The following is a 22,624-nucleotide window of genomic DNA, read 5'->3' as shown; positions in this document are numbered from 1 at the left end:
TTTAGGCATGGATTGGTTGAAATTAATAAACGGAGGCATACTCACCTTGCAGGGCCCATATGGGTCCAGCGTAGACCGCTCTGGGGGTCTGCTCCGGGTCTGGAAGTGGGGTCTGATCCGTTTGGAAGTCGCAGAAGTGATTGTCTGCAGCAGTCAGGTGACTTAAAAGAGCGCAGGATCAGAGAAACATTTAATGACGCCCCTTAAACTCAAATGAAACCATTCATTTAGATGAGAACCACTGTTTATGTATGTGGGGATCTCCTGACCCACCCAAGACAGATGATGTCTAGGGAAAAAAGGATTGGGCTTGGGTTTACAGGTGGCCTGGAGCAGGAAAACAAATCTATAAACTCAATCACCCATCAGATGTTTTATGATGACATGCTGCTCAAAGTCACCTGACCGATGCAGCCTACCACAGGCTGCATTGGTCCGGCGGCTAGTAGAACGGTGACATCTGTCTCTGAGCAGACTTCGCAATGACCTGAGCTGGATCCAGGGACGTATGACTAAGTTTGTTATATTTTACATATCCTGTCACCTGGGAAAGTTTTATTTTGCCCTGACAACAACCCCTTTAAATTTCAAAGCCTAATCTTTTTGCTCTCAAGGGACAGACTGACCAGAAGCATCTGGAGCAGAGCTGGGCAAACTGCGGCCCGTGGGCCACATCCGGTCCTCTGGCTGTTTCAGTCCGACCCGTGGCCTGAGAAAGCACCATGCCTTCGCCTGCCGTCACCGCTATCTGCATCCTCAGGATGCAGATAGCAGTGAATACATTGGTTGAGGAAAGGCTGCCGGCTCCATCTTCCACCAATCAACATGAGCTTCTGAGCCAGCTGATGCGAAGAAGTCACCTGATTGCATCAGCTGTGTATAGAGTCAATGCACCGGAGACCGGAGCCGAGCGCCGGGGAAACAGGAGTATGCAGAGTTTGTTTTGTTTATTTCCCATATGTGTATGGGATGTTTGCATGTATATAGAAGACTAGGTGAGAGCTCATACTTTATATAGGAGTCTATGTGAGGGCTGATACTGTATATAGGAGGCTATGTGAGGGCTGATACTGTATATAGGAGGCTATGTGAGGGCTGATACTGTATATAGGAGGCTATGTGAGGGCTGATACTGTATATAGGAGGCTATGTGGGGCTGATACTGTATATAGGAGGCTATGTGGGGCTGATACTGTATATAGGAGGCTATGTGGGACTGATACTGTATATAGGAGGATATGTGAGGCTCATACTGTATATAGGAGGCCATGTGAGGGCTCATACTGTATATAGGAGGCTATGTGAGGGCTCATACTGTACATAGGAGGCTACTCAGTGTATATGCAGAGCTATGTAGGGGCTTATACTGTAAATATGGAGGCTATGTAGGGCTCATTGTATATGAGGCTATGCGGGGGCTCATACTGTATATAGGGGGCTATGTGGGGGCTTATACTGTTTATCGGGGCTATGTGAAAGCTCAATGTATATAGGAGGCTATGTGAGGGCTCATACTGTATATAGGGGCTACGTGGGGGCTCATACTGCGTATAGGGGGCTATGTGGGGACTCATACTGCGTATAGGGGGCTATGTGGGGGCTCATACTGCATATAGGGGGCTATGTGGGGGCTCATACTGCATATAGGGGGCTATGTGGGGGCTCATACTGCATATAGGGGGCTATGTGGGGGCTCATACTGCATATAGGGGGCTATGTGGGGGCTCATACTGCATATAGGGGGCTATGTGGGGGCTCATACTGCATATAGGGGGTTATGGGGGGCTCATACTACATATAGTGGGCTATGGGGGGCTCATACTACATATAGTGGGCTATGTGGGGGCTTATACTGCATATAGGGGGCTATGTGGGGGCTCATACTGCATATATGGTGCTATGTGGGAGCTCTTGGTGTATATAAGGAGGTTATGTGAGGGCCCATACTGTATATAGAGGGGCTATGTGGGAGCTCACACTTCATATACAGGTGTTATGTGGGGGCTCATACTGTATGTAGGGGGATGCACTGTGTGGGCTATTACGGTGCATAGGGGGATGTCAGTATACTGAATTCTGCTCAATACTAAATTATACAATTTTTAAATAATTATAATTAATGTTAATATTTAATAATTATATAATGTCTTTATATACTGAGAATAATTAATTTCAGCCTATTGGTTCGGCGCTCCACAACAGTCATAATCTCTCATGTGGCCCCTAGAGAAAAGTACACTGCTCAAAAAAATAAAGGGAGTACTTAAACAACAGAATATAACTCCAAGTAAATCAAACTTCTGTGAAATCAAACTGTCCACTTAGGAAGCAACACTGATTGACAATCAATTTCACATGCTGTTGTGCAAATGGAATAGACAATAGATGGAAATTATTGGCAATTATCAAGACCCACTTAATAAAGGAGTGGTTCTGCAGGTGGGGATGGCACATCAATGCGAGCTGTGGCAAGGTTTGCTGTATCTGTCAGCGTAGTGTCCAGAGGCTGGAGGCGCTACCAGGAGACAGGCCAGTACACCAGCAGATGTGGAGGGGACCGTAGGAGGGTAACAACCCAGCAGCAGGACCGCTACCTCCGCCTTTGTGCAAGGAGGAACAGGAGGAGCACTGCCAGAGTCCTGCAAAATGACCTCCAGCAGGCCACAAATGTGCATGTGTCTGCACAAACGGTTAGAAACCGACTCCATGTGGGTGGTATGAGGGCCCGACGTCCACAGATGGGGGTTGTGCTCACAGCCCAACACCGTGCAGGACGCTTGGCACTTGCCACAGAACACCAGGATTTGAAAGTCGCCACTGGCACCCTGTGCTCTTCACAGATGAAAGCAGGTTCACACTGAGCACATGTGACAGAGTCTGGAGAAGCCATGGAGAGCGATCTGCTGCCTGCAACATCCTTCAACATGACCGGTTTGGCAGTGGGTCAGTAATGGTGTGGGGTGGCATTTCTTTGGAGGGCTGCACAACCCTCCATGTGCTCGCCAGAGGTAGCCTGACTGCCATTAGGTACCGAGATGAGATCCTCAGACCCCTTGTGAGGCCATATGCTGGTGCGGTTGGCCCTGGGTTCCTCCTAATGCAGGACAATGCCAGACCTCATGTGGCTGGAGTGTGTCAGCAGCTCCTGCAAGATGAAGGCATTGAAGCTATGGACTGGCCCGCCCCTTCCCCAGACCTGAATCCGATTGAGCACATCTGGGACATCATGTCTCACTCCATCCACCAACGTCACGTTGCACCACAGACTGTCCAGGAGTTGGCGAATGCTTTAGTCCAGGTCTGGGAGGAGATCCCATAGGAGACCATCCACAACCTCATCAGGAGCATGCGCAGGCGTTGTAGGGAGGTCATACAGGCACGTGGAGGCCACACACAATACTGAGCCTCATTTTGACTTGTTTTAAGGACATTACATCAAAGTTGGATCAGCCTGTATTGTGTTTTTCCACTTTAATTTTGGGGGTGACTCAAAATCCAGGCCTCCATTGGTTAATAAATGTGATTTCCATTGATGATTTTTGTGTGATTTTGTTGTCAGCACATTCAACTTTGTACAGAACAAAGTATTCAATGAGAATATTTCATTCATTCAGATCTAGGATGTGTTATTTGAGTGTTCCCCTTATTTTTTTGAGCAGTGTAATTGTCCACCCCTAATCTGGAGAGGACAGAGGAGTGGACAGCTATTTCCCCTCTCAGACCATGCACGCACGACTGGATGAACTGAGTGTCCATGTGTTTGGAAGGAAGGAGCTTCACTGTTCTCATGTCTTACATACAAGTGACAGGTAAAGACAGTGTCAGACTGGCCCGCCCGGACACCGGATGATCCTCCAGTGGGCCAGTGCCGGATTTAGTGGGGGCCATCCGTTAACTGTGGTCATTAGAACGACCAAGGGCCTATCAGAGGTTGTGCACTGAAGCACGCGGCGCATACTACTAATGTTAAGATGGCCACCCGGAATGTCACTGCTATGCACTGCGAGCAGATGTCATCATGTGGCGCATAGCCGTGACGTTTAAAAGCCGCTGGCCAATCAAATGCCACGCGCGTCACTGATACGCGCCGGGTGCGAACGTCAGTGCGCAGTGCATAGCAGTGATGTTAAACGGGTTTTCCCAAGAACAAAAGTTAATTTTAAAAATTGCGTCTGACCGTGTACAGAAAATACCACATCAACTGGGCAGGGGGGGGGACGCAAAAGAGAATACAGACATTACAACAGGGGATCACAGGGGACGCTATGTTTGAGTGTCCGCCTCCTGTGGGCATACACTCCCGAAAAAGTGCACGGCAGAGCACACGTTCACTCTGCCATCACCGTTGCGGTCTATGGCCCCCGTCACAGCATACGTCCGGACCCCGTTTTGCGGGGAATTTTAGGATGTATGCCCCGACGGGGACACAGAACGCAATGTGAAAGCACCCTGACACTATATACAGAGTTCCTGTGTATAATGTCAGTGGTAATATTCGTATTATTAGTATTGTGGTTTTTATTCATGATCATATATTGTAGTATTATTTGGTCACTATGTGGTGGTAATATGTGGCCTGGTCATGGTGTGACGATATTTGTTCCTTGCATGTGGTATTATTTGGTCACTATTTGGTGGTATTATGAGGTCTGGCCACGATGTGTCAGTATTTGTCCCTTGTATGTGGTATTATTCAGTCACTATGTGGTGGTAACATGTGGTCTGGTCATAATGTGGCGGTTTTTGTCCCTTGTATGTGGTAATATGAGGTCTGGTCATGGTGTGACAGTGTTTGTTCCTTCTATGTGGTGGTAACATGTGGTCTGGTCATAATGTGACGGTTTTTGTCCTTTGTATGTGGAAATATGAGGTCTGGTCATGGTGTGGCAGTATTCATCCATTGTATGTGGTATTATTCGGTCACTATGTGGTGGTAATATGTGATCTGGTCATGGTGTGGCGGTATTTGTCCCTTGTATCTGGTAATATGTGGTCTAGTCATGGTGTGGCAGTATTTGTCCCTTGTATGTGGTATTATTGGTGTTGATATAGTGGATTGTGTTGTGTATAAAGGTCACTTGTTCGCTCTGATATCAATACAGGGAAGATTCTTTATTTCCAATAGAGATTAATTACTTGGATGTTTAACCCCTCCCTGTCCTGTGTGTTACCAAGTAGCAAATATGCACTTAGAGAGGTTCTCCGGTGAAAACAAGTAATTGCCTATCCTAAGGCTACGTTCACACGATCAGTATTTGGTCAGTTTTTTACCTCAGTATTTGTAAGCCAAAACCAGGAGTGGGTGATAAATACAGAAGTGGTGACGTGTTTCTATTATACTTTTCCTCTGATTGTTCCACTCCTGGTTTTGGCTTACAAATGCTGATGTAAAATACAAACCAACTACTAATAATGTGAACGTGGCCTTAGGATAAGCACAATTCACCTATTGTGCCCCCCCCCCTATTCCCTTGTAGATTGTAAGCTTGCGAACAGGACCCTCACTCCTAATGTAACTGTTTAGGCTGTCTTACCTTGCATTGAATTTATTGTCTGTACATGTCCCCGCTTAATCGTAAAGTGCTGCAGAATATGTTGGTGCAATATATATAAAAATTATTATTATAAGTTTTGAGTTATTGATTGGTTGGGGTCCAACTGCTCTGACCCGGCTGATGGGCAGTACGTGGAGCTTTTATCCCCACTAGACTGGAGCGGCATGTACGACTCGACTACTGACCCATTCACTCCCTCAGTGGCTGCAAGCTCTGCTCTAGTTTTTTCTGGAAGCCCCCAAGAGGTTGAATGGAGCTGCGGTCAGACATCCCACCTACACCTCCATTTTAACACTTTTGCAACCCTGGTATTTTCCGTTTTTGCATTTTCGTTTTTTGCTCCCCTTGTTCCCAGAGCCATAGCGTTTTTATTTTTGGGTCAATATGGCCATGTGAGGGCTTATTTTTTGCGGCACTTTTCAACACCATTACTAGTTTTACCATATCGTGTACGGGAAAACGGGAAAAAAATTCCAAGTGCGGTGAAATTGCAAAAAAGTGCAATACCACAGATGTTTTTTTTACCACGTTCACTGAATGGTAAAACTGACCTGCCATTATTATTCTCCAGGTCATTACGAGTTCGTAGACACAAAACATGTATAGGATCTTTTTTATTTAAGTGGTGAAAAAATATTTCAAAGTTTGGTAAAAAAAAAAAAGAAAAAAAAATAGTGCCATTTTCTAAGACCTGTAGCGTCTCCATTTTTCGGGCTCTGGAGCCGGGTGAGGGCTTATTTTTTGCGCACCGAGCTGAAGTTTTTATTTATAACACTTTGGGGTAGATCCGATGTTTTGATCGCCCGTTATTGAATTTTATTGCAATGTTGCGGCGACCAAAAAACGTAATTCTGTCATTTAGAATTTTTTTTCTCGTTACGCCGTTTACCGATCGGATTCTTTTTTTATATTGATCGGGCGATTCTGAACGCGGCGATACCAAATATGTGTATGTAGGTGTTTTTTATTATTTTATTTTGAATGGGGCGAAAGGGGGTGATTTAAACTTTTATATTTTTAAAAAACATTTATTTTTCACTTTTTGCTTGCTTCTATAGTCTCCATAGGAGACTAGAAGCAGCAACTGTCCGATCACCTCTGCTACATACAGATGATCAGCAGATCACCTCCATGCAGCAGAAATGGTCCTGTGCTATGAGCGCCGACCACTAGGTGGTGCTCATAGCAATCATTACATGACAACCACTGGAGCCTGCTGCAGACCCAGGGTTGTCATGACCACCCATCGGTGACCCGCGATCACGTGACAGGGTCACCGATGGGCAGGGTAAGTGATGCGCTTCCGGTGCGGTGCTGTTAAATGCCGCTGTCAGAGATCGACAGCGGCATTTAACATGTTAACAGCCACGAGTGAATCGCGATTCCACCCGCGGCTGTTGCGGGCACATGTCAGCTGTAATAATCAGCTGACATGTGCCCGGTTCAGTGCGGGCTCAGCGCTGGAGCCCTCACTGAACTGGGGGATTACAGCCTGTGTACTAATACGTCACAGGCTGTAAAGGGGTTAAAATGGGGATAAAGGTGTCCTTGTCAGGGATAAAACGTCCCAATTCTTCCGAACATGCGGTTTCCAATGGTCAGACCCAAACGATCAATAAGTTATCACCTACCTCAGGGTTCCCCAACAGATCATGTTCTCAGGATTTCCTTAGGATTGCTCAGGGGATAATTCCATCACCGGTGTAAGGCTATATGCCCACGTTGCAGAAATGAAGCAGAAAATTTCTGCTTCATTTCCGCATGTCCTCTCCCGGAAAAACGATTGCGGAATTTTGCAAGCGTTTTTCACGCGTTTATGATGCGTTTGGGACATGCGGAATTGCCTTGCGTTTTTTATTGCATTGACAAGGCAATTCCGCATGCGTAAACGCAAAATTAATGGACATGCTGCGGATTTTTGAGTGCATCAAAAACGCTGCGGAAAAATCCGCAGCATGGGCATAGAAATTGCGGATTCTCATTGGGGACGATGGGGGGCGGATTAACAAGCGTTTCACAAGCATTTATGCTGCGGAAATTCACAGCATATACGCTTGTAAAACGCTACGTGGGCACGCAGCCTAATAGTAAGGAAATCCTGAAAACATGACCTGTTGGTGGGCCTTGAGGACTGGAGTTGGGGAACCCTGCCCTACCTAACCTGTGGATAGGTGAGGACTTGTTTTCACCAGAGCCCCTCTAATGCAACCTACCGGAATTGTACATCCCAGTTATGGAGGCGCACAGTAAATGTGCAGGAGCCGCCTGTGATTACAGTGGACGCTCCATTATAACAGGGATAACGGCTAACAAGCCGCAGGGTGGGCCCCAGACACCGCAGGGTGGGCCCCAGACACCGCAGTCCACCCTTATCCCGGCTTGTATCAGTTGGTCAGGTCCGCCAGTGAGGCGATCTGCTGGTCTCTGAGAGGTCAGGTAAATGGCCGATAATCGCTCACGATCAGTGTGCTGAACCCTCCTATCTTCACATAGGCAGTAATGGCGGACGGTGCTGCACTACAGATCAGGACGGCGGATGAGGCCAATGCTCGGCAGGACGCCCGCCCCCATCCAGATCCACAGGGACCGCACAGCACTCACCCGCGGCTCACACGAGGCGCCAGTACACCATCACAGGGCCGCAGGCTGCGCACGAACCGGCGGAATATCGCGAGATTGCTCCCCTCCCCCACCCATTGTCTTGGTAACCGGCCCGTTGGACTGCGCTTTAGACCATATGGAGAGGAGCTGTGTATTGTTCCTGCGCTGACATTGTGCACACACATATTACACAGTGGGCCGCTCGGTGCTGGCCGTTATTGCCCCTCCTCGGCCGCCGTGTCGCCCAGTACTGCCCGTCCCGCCGTGTGTGGTATACGTGCGCCACATTACTAGGCGCTGCTCTCATTTTCTTCGTCTTGCCAGGATTTCAATCCAACCAAGCTTGGATCATGCAGTGCCCTGTTGGAAGAGGTGGGCGGGGTTACCATTGATTGGCTTCTTCCTCAGCCAATCCAGTGTGTTCGCTTAGGGAGCGTCCAATAGCAGTGAGAGAGCAGAGCCGCACACTTAGCAGTCCTGTAGGTTGCACCCCGTGTGGTTTCGTCTTGTGCTTCGGCCGCGCTAGTGGAGGGAGCTCGGGAGCGGCGGAGGAGCGAGGTAATGCGGGCACGGCAGGGGCGCAGTGTGGCCGCAGGGCTCGCTATGGTGGTCTTACACGGCGTAGTAAGGGCCTGGGGGAGGTTTATTAGTGACTGCGTCACGCTCATGCGGGTGTAGTGGCCGGTACGCTGAGTAGGGCGGCGGGTATTCAGCAGTGGTCCTGCTCGTTATCCCTTATACAGGCTTCGTGGCGGGGCGTTTTCTGTTGGGTGCTCGGGGCCTGCGGTGACGTCAGGGGGTGCAGTGCCGCCGTTACGAGGCGTATCCAGCCCATCCCCCCGTGCCGCCTGTGTATACTCCGCTCCGGTGCTGCCGGTTTATGGTACGGGGACGGACTATACCGGGGGGGGGGGGGGCAGTGCCCGGCAGTTCTAGGCGGGCTTTGTGTGCTCGCAGCCGCCATGCTGTCTACCCGTCTTCTCTCACTCACAAAATGGCTGGTGGCGGAAGCTCGCGGCCGAGGGGCGGGGCGCCCGGTGTCCTGGAGACAAAGGAGGGAGCGGAGCGGCGTGCATTGTGCCCGGCCGGCCTGACACCGCGCGTGTGGAGGGGAGGGAGGGGGGGCAGCCATGGAGACCTCGCCTTTGTGTCCGCGGGGGCCCGTGTACGCGCTGTTACTCCCTGTTATCAGCCCGCGGAGATCACATGACCTCCCCAATGAGCCCTTCTTACTCCTATGTCCTGATCAGGGCTCTGATCATCCAAGGTGGAAGGGGAAAGCCCCCAACTCTTGCTAGTCCATGAGACCAGATGCCACCTTAGTGTCTGTAAGCTCCGATGCCTTATAGCCCCAATAACAAAGCACCAGGGATGTTAAAATCCTACGTGTGCTCCTCATTGGAGGAGACTCGGGCCTCCGCCATACATCAGCAGGTGGTGATCAGCAGACCCGGATCTGCTTTGTATGGCCGCCTGGTTGTTGGATGGAGGATAATGTGCTGATAACTGGGTGGGGGGCATTGTTACATGGAGCCATGCTCTACACAAGTCTTGTATAGAGCCACATTGCACATGCTCAACCTCTGCTCCATTCATTCTCTATGGGATTGGCTGGAGAAAGCAGATTACTGTACTTGTGTATTTCCAGAAGTCCCATGAATTTGGCACTGAATCTCTAGGTTCCAGAGCCCTATTCTTGTGGTCCTGGTGTTCAGGCAATAAGCAGTTGCTTTTTAGTGACAAACCCTTTAACATGCAGTCCTTAGGCATACTATGACTATTCACCATGCGCTCTGAAATATGTAAGCAAGTTACAGGTCATTCTTTCAAATGCGCCAGGTGTAAAAGCTAAAAGGGGCTATAGATATTTATTTTACTCACTTATAGCGGTATTAATGCCACAGCACTTTACAGACATTATTGGCACTGTCCCATCAGGACTCACAATCCCCTATTAGCATGGCTTTGGAGTGTGAGAGGAAACCAGACTAATCCCACACAAACACAGGAGAACCCAGGACCCCAGTGCTGCAAAGCTACAGTACTAACCACTGAGCCTCCATGCTGTGCTGGTCGTGTTAGTGAGGCTGCCTGACCAACTAATGTGTATGGTGGTGTCCTGACTAACCCATCCGGGGAAGCGTTTAAGGTTTTTGGATGGATTTTAACTAGTGTTGAGCGAGTATGTTCTGTCCGAGTATGCTCGGGCCGAGCTCCGAGTATTTACAGCTGCTCGGTGATATGGTTGAATCGCTCCCGTGTGCATGATTTGCAACTGTTTGACAGCTTTATTACATGTGAGGAATGTCTATTTCTTACACATTCCTCACATGTAATAAAACTGTCAGTCGCAAATCATGCACCTTGGAGCAATTCAACCATATCACCGAGCAGCTATAAATACTCGGCCCGAGCATACTCGGACAGAACATACTCGCTCAACACTAATTTTAACAATCCTTTTGCTTTATAGAGGCATTAGTTTAAAACTCTTAACAGACATTATCATCAGTGTCCACATCGAGGCTCACAACCTAAATTCCCAGTGTGGGAGGAAACTCATGCAATCACTGGGAGAACATACAAACTCCTTGAAAATGTTATTCTTGGTGGGATTTGAACTCAGGACCCCAGCGCTGATAGCGAACTACCATGCTGCCATATTGATCCTTTGGTTCCCAGGAGAGATGGTGTCTTGCAGCAACCCCTTTCCTATTGAACACATGCACATTGGGCTGAACCGAGCCTGCATGTGTTCTTGGGAGCTGAAGGAATAGTTTTCTAAGGTGTATGGGCAAACAATCGCTTGATCTCTCTAATTTCAGATCATGTTAGCACCTCTTTTATAAGCAACTTCTAAGTTCCCCACCATGTTAGCAGCAATTGTTATATAAGCTGCTTCTTCTAGGTTTCCCACCATGTTAGCAGCTCTTGTATAGGCAGCTTCCTCTAGGCTCACTGTGCCCTTGTAATTATTGGTGTGTGGCACTGATTGGCTGCAGCAGTCAGAGTTGCAAATGAGTGGTTTTCTTCAGGCAGGCTCTCATAGGTCAGTGTGCTGGAGAGGAGTCATCACTTTGCCCCTCCTCCTCCCATTTGTGTCTTATAGCCTGGATGGCCTGCTTAGGTTCTGTTGTTGGCTTTCCTCGCCTTGATCAACAGCAGTATGTGTGTCACCAGGACCTCAATGATGATCTTCTCTTTTGACTGTTGTCTCTACACAGATAGCTGCCACCACCTTATTAGTCTATTGAATGAAGATGGAGACAGAGCAGGAAGAGGTTGAATTCACTAACACAGAGACCAACGGTGAGAGGCTGACTTGCACTGTGTGCCCCTTTGTATTTTTGCATTGGTACCTGCTTGACTGTTAACCTTTGTATGTTACCTACATGTACTAGATAAAAATGTAATTTGCCTGCTGATTCTAATCAAATTTATTGCATTTATGTAGGAAAACGTCCAGCTGAAGACATGGAGGAAGAACAGGCTTTCAAGAGATCCCGAAACACAGATATGATGGTTGAATTGCGTATTCTGCTCCAGAGTAAAGTAGGTTCACTACCCAGCAGACGGCCGGATGATCTCTTATGCGGATGTACATCCCGCTGTAAGACTTGGGTGCTGGCTTCTATAGTAGCCACTAATGTCTTGTATTTCTCTCTTCAGAATGCTGGCGCAGTTATTGGGAAAGGAGGAAAAAATATAAAGGCACTTCGGACAGACGTGAGTGTTTCTAAGCGAATCCCCGCTCCAGCTTCCGCTTTGTAATATTAGGGCATCTACAACATCCAGACAGTCCACTTTAGACTTGTGGAGGGGTATTATAGAAACACTAGATTTTAGACACTTTAGCCATAGAACGTCTAGCTTTCAGTATGATTAGTATAGCTTAATGGGATAATTTCTGTAGATTAATAACACACAACTTTTAATGGCTTGTACAATGCCTACGTGGGTTGACTCGTGATTAGACATTTGCATAATACTACTGGTGCCTTCATCAAGTTGACCTGGCACCATCTGCCTTTCACAATCTTTAGCATGTATTTTTTTCCTTAGTGGTTTATCGCAATTTGCCTTGCCTTCCAAGTAAAAGTGGAGTGCTTTCACTTGTATATTTTCCCTTAGTTGCCTTAGTTCATTTTTGCCTTGATCCGTGAGCTGTTTTCAGTCTGCTCAAGTCCTTCATGTTATGAGGGAATGTGTCTATACCCACGAGCCAGCCTGCTACCGTTGTTTAATGTCAGATTACCTACTGTAGAGTTGAACTGCAGTCAGCATTTATATGTTCCTAAGTGTTATTTCAATATGCCTTAATACCATTATTTTAATTGAAAATTGAGTCTAGTTTGTATTAAATTAAAATGTATTGCTTTTCCCCCCCTTTTCCCTCTCCTTGTTTTTTTTGGCCACATATCTCCGTTGCCCATGTACTGGATCGTCTTACCCCTGCGTTGCCCATCATGATGGCCCATCTACCCCTGAACGCCCATGTGAAAACCCTGGTTGGCTATGCCCAAAAATGTGCTCGTTGCCCAACGGGCATTATTCCTGACATCTTCCGATTGAATGCCCATGCCCAATGCCAACATCCACGAACGCCAATGACCAATGCAGTACAATGCCAGTGTTTCAGTCCCAGACAGCAGTGGCCCCGAGCGGTATGTCCCAACAGTTTATGCCTCACTGCCTGATTAGAAAGAGAAATGTGTTATAACCTGCCTTTTAATATGATTAGTTTCCCCTCCATAGTGTTATTTTCTGTCTTGTTTTCCCATTGATTATTTTTTATTTGTATTTCCTTTCATCTTTTTTTCACTGATCTTCTTCTTTACATAAGTTATTCTTTGGAGCCACTAATTTCCATATACAAGGGAGCAAACATCGCTTCAAGAGTTGCATATTTCCACACTGTACAGTTATTTTCTAAGTGGTTTCTGTCTTTGTGGCCCGCCTGATTCCTGCAGCATTGCTTGTTTCATTGTCTACTATTCCTTTCCTAATTAGGCGCTAACTCTTAATCACTTTCACTTCACATTTCTGTTGCTTATTGTCATTTTAATTTTCTTCTCTTCAAAGCTCATTGATATTTCCAGTTTCTGAAGGTGTTTCATCTATACAGTATCCACCAATTGCATTTTCCAACTCTCCCTGTAGTATACCAGTTTCATTCAGATAGTGAGGGTGTCCTGAATTAGTGGTGACGGGGGATGTGATCGTTCACTTGTTTCCAGTTCTGTGCCTCTTTTATGCCCGCTTTCTCTAAATCCTTCCAGAATCCCTTTCCCTCACCAGCATCTAAACGTTTACTGCCCAGTCACATTCAACTGAAGGAAATTTTAAAATAAAAAGGAAATAAAAGCACATATGCATGTGTACATCTTTAAATAGCAGTTATATGTACATATTAGTATCCTTATCTCACTATAGATGTGAAAGATTTACTAACACTTTCTTTTTTTCCTATGTCGTGTCTGTCATGCAGTATTTTAAGTATCAGTGCAGACATTGAAACAATCGGTGAAATCCTGAAGAAAATCATTCCTACGTTAGAAGAGGTATGTTTGGCCTTTTTGTTCTATCATTAACTTTTTTCATAGAAATTTTAGTGAAATTGTTACTTTATTTGAAGTACCAGCACTATAAGGGAAATGACTTTGACTGTGAGTTGAGGCTCCTTATCCATCAGTCGCTGGCAGGAGGCATTATTGGTGTCAAAGGTGCAAAGATCAAGGAACTTCGAGAGGTATATAGTGGCTTTTTGTGGTGGGTGTGTACGTGTATTTTTGTCTTTTTTTACTAAACTGACTCAGAGTTGACTTTTCCAGAACACACAGACTACAATTAAGCTATTCCAGGAGTGTTGCCCCCATTCTACAGATCGTGTTGTGCTTATTGGAGGAAAACCAGATAGAGTGGTTGAGTGCATCAAAGTCATCCTCGACCTCATATCTGAGGTAAGCATAACATGTCTTTGGGATGTTTTTGTTTTAAATAACTTCTGATTTCTTTTTAATCTCAATTTATCATACTTTCAGTCTCCAATCAAAGGAAGAGCACAACCCTATGATCCCAACTTCTATGATGAAACTTATGATTATGGTGGCTTCACAATGATGTTTGATGACAGACGAGGGCGTCCTATGGGTTTCCCCATGCATGCTAGAGGTGGTTTTGATCGGATGCCTCCAGGAGTGGGTGGCCGTCCAATGCCTCAGTCAAGAAGAGATTATGATGATATGAGCCCAAGGAGGGGGCCTCTCCCACCTCCTCCGGGTCGTGGAGGTAGAGGTGGCAGTAGAGCTCGTAATCTTCCACTTCCACCACCCCCACCACCAAGAGGAGGGTAAGAACTGTGTATTGTTGGGACTGATTCTGTACTGCTGTTTTTCTATTGTGATTTCCCCGGCTGCCTTACTGACTTCTGTTTTGTTTATACTTAGAACTTTTGATTTTAATTCTAGTGACCGGCGAGGGAGACCTGATCATTATGATGGGATGGTAGGTGTATGGTATAGTTTCTCTTGCAAGTTTTGGGGATCAGGAGGTTCTATCTTAATTTAATCTAGCCTTTTTGCCTTAAAAATGTTTTACATTTTTTCCCCCCTTTCTAGATTTTGTAGATAGAAAAATCTTATAAATCTCTTTTTTACTTATTTACATGTAAACAAACACATTTTAATTACTGTTCTGTAGTATAGTCTTGCGTGTTGTAAGAGCTTATTTACTGGTTTGCTTTCTTAAATGACATTGTTTCTGTTCTTCTTTCCCAGGGTGGCTCTGGATATGGTAAGTGTGTTTTATATTTCCATCCTCCCCTCAAGCACAATCCTTTTATGTTGCTTACGTTTGTGTGGGTAACATCGTTAACAATTGTATTTTTTGTTTCTAGGCCGGGGTTCTTATGGAGATATAGGGGGTCCTGTCATAACTACTCAAGTCACTATTCCAAAAGATGTAAGTACGCACTATTTAATATTGTAAATCTTTATAATCTTACCACACTTGACTGTCACATCTGTTTTACCTTATAAGTACTTGGTATTCATATGTTTGTTTGGTTTTTTTTATAGTTGGCAGGCTCTATCATTGGAAAGGGAGGTCAAAGGATCAAACAAATTCGCCATGAATCGGGTGCGTCTATCAAAATTGACGAACCTTTGGAAGGGTCAGATGATCGAATCATTACAATTATAGGCACCCAAGACCAGATACAGAATGCACAATATTTGCTTCAGAACAGGCAAGTTGTTGGTTGGTACTTTATCATGCATGGGTCTAAGACTAAACTCTTACAAAAGGTGTCTGTAAGCGGTGTACTACTTTTAACTCCTTTTTTCCCCTTTTTCAGATTTTCTGGCTTTTATTTTAGCTCTGTCCTTTTTTAATATTACTAAATATTGAGGTGCTTTAAAAACTAATTCTTCCTCATGAAATTAACAGCTCAACTCTGTCGTGAAACGACTGCAAACGATTTGTAAAAAAAGAACATTTGTATTAATGTGCCTGTAGATATATTAGAAGAAATCAGTGGATGTTGGTTTAGTTCTGTGTGGAAGACTAGTGATTTTGTTGTTTTTAGATAACAGCATTGACAACAAATCACGGTCTGCCATATGGCACAGACCATGCCTCTACAGGACAAGTTACAGTCGTTTTGATTGGTTCCTATAATGCAGCGTTTCACACCTTTTTCTATTTACTAACCACTACTTTTAATTTTTACTTTAATCGGCTTAATGCTGTAGCATGTCTTGATTTTTGTTTCCTAATTATTACTAACCTGCATATTAATCATGCCTTTTTATTAACTTGTGTGCTAGCCTTTTTTTTTTTTTTTTCTTTTGGGTTGATAACTTTTTATTTCTGTAAGGTTTATGCGCTTCCAGGTTCTAATGCGAGATTTTCTTTTTTTTATAGTGTGAAGCAGTATTCTGAAGATTATGCTTATGGGTTTTGACTTCTAAACATTGAGAGGCACATGCTCAAGGGTTCTAATGTAAGGTTCTCTTTTTTTATAGTGTGAAGCAGTATTCTGGCAAGTTTTTCTAAGACTAGTGAAGAATGAAGGAATCCTGCATCTTTTTTTTTTCTTTATATCTTTGCTTCTGATTAAAAGAAAAACAAAATAATAAAAACCTTCCTCTGCTTCATAGGTGTAATACATTGTAAGGTGTAGAAAGTAACTGGTGGTTGATCTTTATTGCTCTAGCTCTTTACCATGAGAGGTGTGCTATATAGCAGTGCAGTTTGGGGAGTGATGTACTTTTATCATTTATTAAACTTGTGGGTGGTTTACATGCTTATGTGTTAAGGAAGGGCAAATGGTTATCACAATCCACCATGAGCAGTGGAAATTGCTGTTTGTACATATACTTTATTAATGTAGTGAGTTTGATTATAATTATTCACCATTTATAGACTTTATACTGATTTCCTTTAATTGGGACCTTCACCACTTTTTTTTTTATTATTATTAATAAAGTTTAGTGTTTTTTAAGTTGAATAAAGCACAAACGCCATTTTTGGTTTCTCTTTTCCAGGACTCCTTAACAGACCACATTAATGATGAAGAGGAAAGTGTACAGTGAGCAGTGATGAAACTTAGTTCTCCTTTGCACTTGGATCTTGTTTTACAATTTTATTTCTATTCTCACAATAAAAAAAAAAACTTTTAAGGAAACTAGGTTCCATGTTGTGTTTTATCGAATGTTTTCAAATCTAAATGGGTATTTCGGTTAGTATTTAATTGGACAATTGCGTGGTCCTAAAGCAGACTTTAGGTATTCATTAATAGCAATTTATTTACTTTTTCCACCCTGATCTTTTAGTACATTTTCAAATTTAATATCTTTATCTCTTGTTATACTCTGGATTTGATAAAAAAAAAAAAAAAAATTCTTCCCTTACACAACCTCACTTCCTTGACTATTATGTCTATAGTTTACAATCCTAAAAGCCTATAATTTTTATCTCCCCATTTGGACTTGTGAAAAACAAGCTCAGCTTTTTTCAAGTGCAAGTAGCGCTTTTTTTGCCACTGCCCCTGGTACAGCTTTCATCTCTGGATAGTGTGCATGATGCAAGTGATCACTGAAGGATTAGTAGAAGACGGCTAGTTTTAGTTAATAGTTTAGCTTATTAAACTTGAATTAGGAGTTTTTGCTTTATTCTTCAGAGTTAGCAGTAGTGTTTTTTCTGGCAATCTGCATGAGAACAGCAGTGTGATAATGTTACACTTCGAAGGGTTTATCGGTAACTGCACAGTAGAGTTTGTCTTAAGTTCTTTCATGTCCCGCTTGGGTTCAGCCAGCTGCTATGTTTTAACTGTTTTATATATGAGGAACAAAATATGAATTTCTTTTTCAGGCATAAGTGGATTCCAAAATATTTTGTTTAGGACAGCTCCAGTGAGGAAAAAAAAAAACCTGGAATGCTTTCTTCCCCTCCCCCCCCGTTCTTTCGTTGCTTTTGGATTACAAACCAAGATCTGGATCACCGGATGCATTTATTAGTAACCAGCAGCACACACCGGAGAATACCCCACCTCCAAGAGAATTGTACAGGATTAGTAAAGATGAATAAATAGATCTGCTTTATGTTAAAGATTCCCCCCTCCCCCCCCTTTTCTAGATTCAGTTATTACATGGAGAATAAAACTCCCCTTAAGCATGTCTGTACAAATCCTATTGGGTTAATTGTTAATATTTGAAAAACTGATGCGTCTGGGTTTTTCAGTTGTTTTTTTTCTTTTACATTCTAAATGTCCTAATTTCAAGCCTGTTTTCTTTTATCTGCATTGTCTGTTTAGAGTTGGGGGAATGTGTTCACTGTAACAATGTGCCGATTGTACACATTGCTGTTTTTATCACTTTTACATTGGTATGTTGTAATTGAAGTTAGTCACTTGTGTTCGTGTATTGAGATGACCAGCTGTGCGCTCAGTTTTTATCAATAATTAAAGTTTAAAGTTTTTTTTTTTTTCATTCTTTAGATGTAGTGAAACTTAACTAAATATCCCATTTGAAATGGCCATTGTCTTGTGTAGGCTTTACTTCCGAGAAGTTAGACCTGGGTGCTTATTTCATAACTTGCTAGGTTCCCATTTATTTGGTATGCAAATAAAAGATTTTGCATTTGTACCAATCTCTTTAATTGCAACTGGAAAAAAAAAATGATTTAGCAAATGGCTAAATAAAAACTCACTTCAGAAACTGTAAGGCATTGCCTGCATATTTTCACATTCATGTTTAATAAAGTAGATACTTTTGTCATTTGCAGAATCCCCCTCTCTCCTCATAGGTTTTATTCTTCAATTAACCATTTCCTTTTAAAGAGAACCTTTTACTAAGAAAATGCAGTCCAATCTGCAGGCAGCATGTTATACGGAGGGGGAGCAGAGTACATTGACTTGGTTTTGTGAGAAGATTCAGTATAATAGAACAGACCACCCACTGTGCTGATCAGTGACTGACTGCTTTCTTTGTAGAGGTGTGCATACAGAGCTGGCTGTCAGTCACTGATCAGACCGCCTACTGAATGCTGAAGACCCAGATTACACGGTACTCATAAAATTATATATCAATCTGTTCAGCTCCTGCTGCTCTAGAACATGGTGCCTGCAGATTCGACTGAATTTTCATCTTGAAAGGTTACATATGTTGGAAAAAAAAATCTAGGTCCATCAAGTTCAACCTAGGGTTCCATTTAAATATGTTGCTTGCAATTGGGTAAGAAGTAGAGATGGTGTAGTGGCCTCGTCATGAATTCCTGGGATCTTTTTGTTTAGCCTGCTTGGCATGATGTCACGTGTAACAGCGCAAAGATGATGCCATTAGGCTGGCTAATCAAAAGAGGAGCTCTGGATGCTGTTCGGTGCAAGGCAGTTCACAGGGCCTGTGTCCGATGGCCATAGATTAATGACCCGGCTGCTGGACTGTCAAGCAGTGACTTGCACCATCCCTGGTAAATAGTTTGTTTTTGACCGCCCCCTTTTTAAAGCACATTTGGAAAGTGCGCAGCACATCCTACAGAACAATGGCTGCCTCCAAAGGCTTCCTTGCAGGATTAATTTTTGAATACATGAATAGTGCCCATACACATTAAGTGGCCATGAAATGTGTATGGAAGCTTCCTATTTATCTTCTGACATGATGGGGCAGTTTTACATAGTTTTTAGATGCCCAATTGTTTGGTTTCAGGAGCGATAAGCCGCTTGCAGCAGCTTTTTACCCTCACCCGATTAAAAAGACATGATTATTCAAGTGAACCCATTTGGGGGATTTGACCGAGCTGTTAGCTGTTGTCTCACCATTCATTTGACCATTGTGGATATGGGCACTTATGGAGAATTCTGTGTTAGGCCGGAGTCACTAGCGTATTGCATGGAATGAGATATGCTAATGACCCTTGGCTCCTGCTCTGCTTCCAGCATGAGCCGAATGTCAGTGCTCTGATCCTCTAACATCAGAGAATCGCAGCACAGGTGCTGAGAACACAGTAATTTCTCCATCTCTTCTATTGCCGGTGTTCACTGGAATTGCACTGCACTTGGACATCTGAATGTAATGCGATGTTTCACACGCGCCCATAGCTGTATGAGTGCGATCTGGTTCTTGCAGCCATTCTCAGCATGCTCTGATTGTTTTAGCATGCTGCATCAGCATGAGAAAATAATCGCTGATGTGAGCTGCCCCATAATTTAACATTGGGCCAAGTGCAATCTGATTTTTTTTATTTTTTTGTCTGATTTATTCACAAGTATGAGCGAGCCCTTAGAGCTGATACTTTCCTAATCAATTAGCCAGAGAAGCGACAGGCTATAAACCCCCACCCAAAAAAAAAATTCATTCTTTCTGCTGGGGAGTTGTAGACTTGGAAGTACCCGGTTCATTAAGTGTTTAGTTGATCACCAGGAGCACCAGCTCACTTTGTAGTTTTAGCATTATTTCCTGGACACAGGAAAGGACCCTTTTTCAAGTTTTTTTTTTCCCAACTGCTTAGTTATCAGGATACTTGCTATTAGGCCACAGCCCCACTATCAGTATTGGGTCAGTATTTTTTCTCGGGAGTGGGAGCCAAAACCAGGAGTGGGTGATAAATGCAGAATTGGTGACTTGTTTCTATTATACCTTTTCTCTGATTGTTCCTCATCTGGTTTTGACTCCCACAAAAAATACTGACCAAATATTGATAAGTGGGGCTGTGGCCTTAGCGACAGTCAGGGTCTAGGTCAGTGTTCTCTGAACAAGAATGACTTGGGAACACTGACAAAGTGTGACTGTTACAACTAAAAGAAGTGATTATTTCAGCCAGCCCCTTAAAAAGAAATACATTTAAAGCACTGAACAAGAATTGAAGGTAACACAGTTGACAATTGTGGGTCTAGTGAACGTAAAAACAACCCAGTTACGGGACCTCTTTAGCTAAATACCTTGGATGCAGGTGGAAAAAAGGCCTAAAAAAAATGGGTGTATTACATTTGTTTTACCATAAGGTTTATAATGTAATTATCAAAGGAACTAGTTATAAGAATACAATGTGTAGTGGTTGTGCATATTTTGGGAGACAAAGTACGGTAATCTATTGTATGTTTTGGTTTTCCTTGTGCAACATTTATTTCACTGCTGTAGCACTGCATTGTTGAGATATTGCCTATTAATGCAAACCACAATCGTAATAACCATTAGGAACATGCTTCAATACATGAATTGGTCTCAGAAATATTGTTTGGTCCCTCAACAACATTGATCATCCAGCCATAAAAATAAACCTGTGATCTGTAGAGGTTTGATGACTTGTTGCCAATCAAGCATGAGAACGGGCACATCAGCCCATACCCACATGTGAATGGGATTTGTAGTGCCAATTAAAAAGTTCAATGCTTTTAACAAGTGGTTTCTCCAAATTTCATAGCAACTTTTAATGTCAACTGCTGTCTCCAAATTCTTCTACCCCCGTGAATAAAATTCATTGTAAGAGCACACATTTACAGATCAGGCGATGTCTCGAGCACACCACATGCAACTCTATTAAAGGCTTTGTTGCATCAGGTGTGCTCGAGATAAAACACATTAATATCAAAAGCAGCTTGGAGATTACTGACTCATGTTTGAATGCATAGAAATATGGCTTGGTCAAGATGGTGGTCTAGATCTGTGTTTCTCCATTTTAATCTTCAAGGCCTCACATAGCTCATGGTTTCAGGATTTCCTTCTTATTGCACAGGTGATGGAATTATTAGCAAGGCATCAGAAACTGCTACAGCTTCTATCCATAGGTTATTCTCAAGTCATAGGTGGGGAGCCTTGAACTCTTGTGTTGAGAAATACTAGTCTAGATCATTTCCATGCACAAACAAGGCAAAGGATACAAAAAGACATTGAATGCTAAAGGAACATTAGCTACGCTGTATTGTGCTGTCAGTCATTGTCGTGCCCACTACTCCACAATACACACTGGACCTTTACCAAGGTTTGGATCATCTGAAACCTTTGCATTTGCCACTTTCTTGACATGTGGAATAACTTTAATGTCATACCTGTCAATAAAGCTATCCTATTCATTAGAATGTATTTGAGAGCTATGGTCCTCTGTGCTCAATGATTATTTACATACTATGACTACAAAACACCAAATGTTAAGAGTGCCAACTATTTTCCTATGGTTACACTACCTGGACATGTTAGAAAAAGGAAGCAATCACTTACTGCCACCAGAAGCCTGACCAAGGAGGTGGTCAGTAACCCTTAAGTAACTGCAGAGACCTGCAGCAAGGTTTGGTGGCAGCAGGCACTGAGGTTTTGATTGTACAAGTGTAAGTAGCATACTAATCACTGAAGATCTCCATGGCAAAACTTAAACCAAAAGTATAAGAAAAACCGGTTCCGATGAGCACAAAAACATCTAAATAATCTGCATATGTTTGCGATAAAACTACTGCAATTTATAAGGCCTATGGATTAGCAGTATGTCTGGAGGTATAATGGAGACTATTCTGAAACGAGTGCCCTGCCTACAGTGAATCATGATGATGGCTTGGTTTTGCTTACTGGACAGTGTTGTCAGTGGTTCGGTGATGCTTTAGAGCTTTGCTCTAGCACTGGAAATCTGCAACATGTGGAAGTCGAGATGAATTCAATCAAGTACCTGGGAATCCTAGAAAAAGATTTCATGACTTCTTTAAGGAAGTTTGGACATTGTTGAACCTTGCAATAGGACAGTGATCCCCAAAGTCAATTAAGGCTTGGTTTCAGAAGTCCTGAAAGATTCTAGGTCAGTCATCTGACGTGAATCTCCGAAAAAAAACAATTTTGGTGGAATTTGAATAAGGCAGTAGCAGCACACAAACCAAGAATTTTAGTGAATTGTTTGTCATCTGACCGTGTACAGAACATGGTCTGATCATACCACAGCTCCTGGACGGGTGGAAGCAAAAGAGTATACAGACATTACAGCAGGGGACC

General features: G+C 43.7%; 2 protein-coding genes across 10 annotated transcripts in view; one reads left to right on the top strand and one right to left on the bottom strand.

Moving 5' to 3' along the window:
* The window catches only part of RMI1 (RecQ mediated genome instability 1), a 38,369-nt gene extending 29,923 nt beyond the window's left edge, over nt 1–8,446 (bottom strand). For 2 of the 5 annotated variants that reach the window (XM_073670922.1, XM_073670923.1), the window contains exon 1: nt 8,157–8,281. Coding sequence is in view for 2 of the 5 variants with exons in the window: in XM_073670924.1 (XP_073527025.1) it covers nt 8,157–8,341 (185 nt within the window). In the remaining 3 variants the exon portion in view is untranslated. Of the gene's footprint in view, nt 1–8,156 lie in introns of all 5 variants that reach the window. The other 3 variants (XM_073670924.1, XM_073670925.1, XM_073670926.1) reach the window with 3 other exon arrangements.
* A 111-nt stretch (nt 8,447–8,557) lies between these two features.
* On the top strand, nt 8,558–21,733 carry HNRNPK (heterogeneous nuclear ribonucleoprotein K). 5 transcript variants are annotated; one of them, XM_073670928.1, is made up of 15 exons: nt 8,558–8,714; nt 11,381–11,465; nt 11,611–11,708; nt 11,826–11,882; nt 12,777–12,820; nt 13,645–13,717; nt 13,792–13,905; nt 13,988–14,116; nt 14,198–14,505; nt 14,603–14,660; nt 14,933–14,948; nt 15,052–15,116; nt 15,233–15,402; nt 16,080–16,158; nt 17,529–21,733. In XM_073670928.1, exons 2-14 carry the CDS (start codon nt 11,411–11,413, stop codon nt 16,117–16,119), a joined length of 1,227 nt encoding a protein of 408 aa, XP_073527029.1. In that variant the 5' UTR covers nt 8,558–8,714; nt 11,381–11,410; the 3' UTR covers nt 16,120–16,158; nt 17,529–21,733. The 5 variants fall into 5 exon arrangements, with proteins under 5 accessions (XP_073527029.1, XP_073527033.1, XP_073527030.1 ...); XM_073670932.1 differs by lacking the exon at nt 17,529–21,733 and adding an exon at nt 16,703–17,068 and having other exon boundaries at nt 13,798–13,905; nt 14,624–14,660; XM_073670929.1 differs by lacking the exon at nt 17,529–21,733 and adding an exon at nt 16,703–17,068 and having other exon boundaries at nt 13,798–13,905.
* Nucleotides 21,734–22,624: the final 891 nt, after the last annotated feature.

Source organism: Phyllobates terribilis, unplaced genomic scaffold, assembly GCF_046119375.1.
Source record: "Phyllobates terribilis strain yellow unplaced genomic scaffold, ASM4611937v1 Scaffold_1__5_contigs__length_1240528914, whole genome shotgun sequence".
Taxonomy (NCBI): domain Eukaryota; kingdom Metazoa; phylum Chordata; class Amphibia; order Anura; family Dendrobatidae; genus Phyllobates; species Phyllobates terribilis.
Note: the sequence above shows the minus strand (reverse complement) of the source record. Positions and strands in the feature narration are given on the sequence as shown.

Coding starts and splice junctions, on each gene's coding strand:
- HNRNPK (XM_073670928.1), top strand. CDS start 11,411: ATGAAGATGGAGACAGAGCAGGAAGAGGTTGAATTCACTAACACAGAG. Junction 11,709..11,825: donor GTATTCTGCTCCAGAGTAAA/GTAGGTTCACTA, acceptor TTCTCTCTTCAG/AATGCTGGCGCAGTTATTGG. Junction 15,117..15,232: donor AAGTCACTATTCCAAAAGAT/GTAAGTACGCAC, acceptor TTTTTTTTATAG/TTGGCAGGCTCTATCATTGG.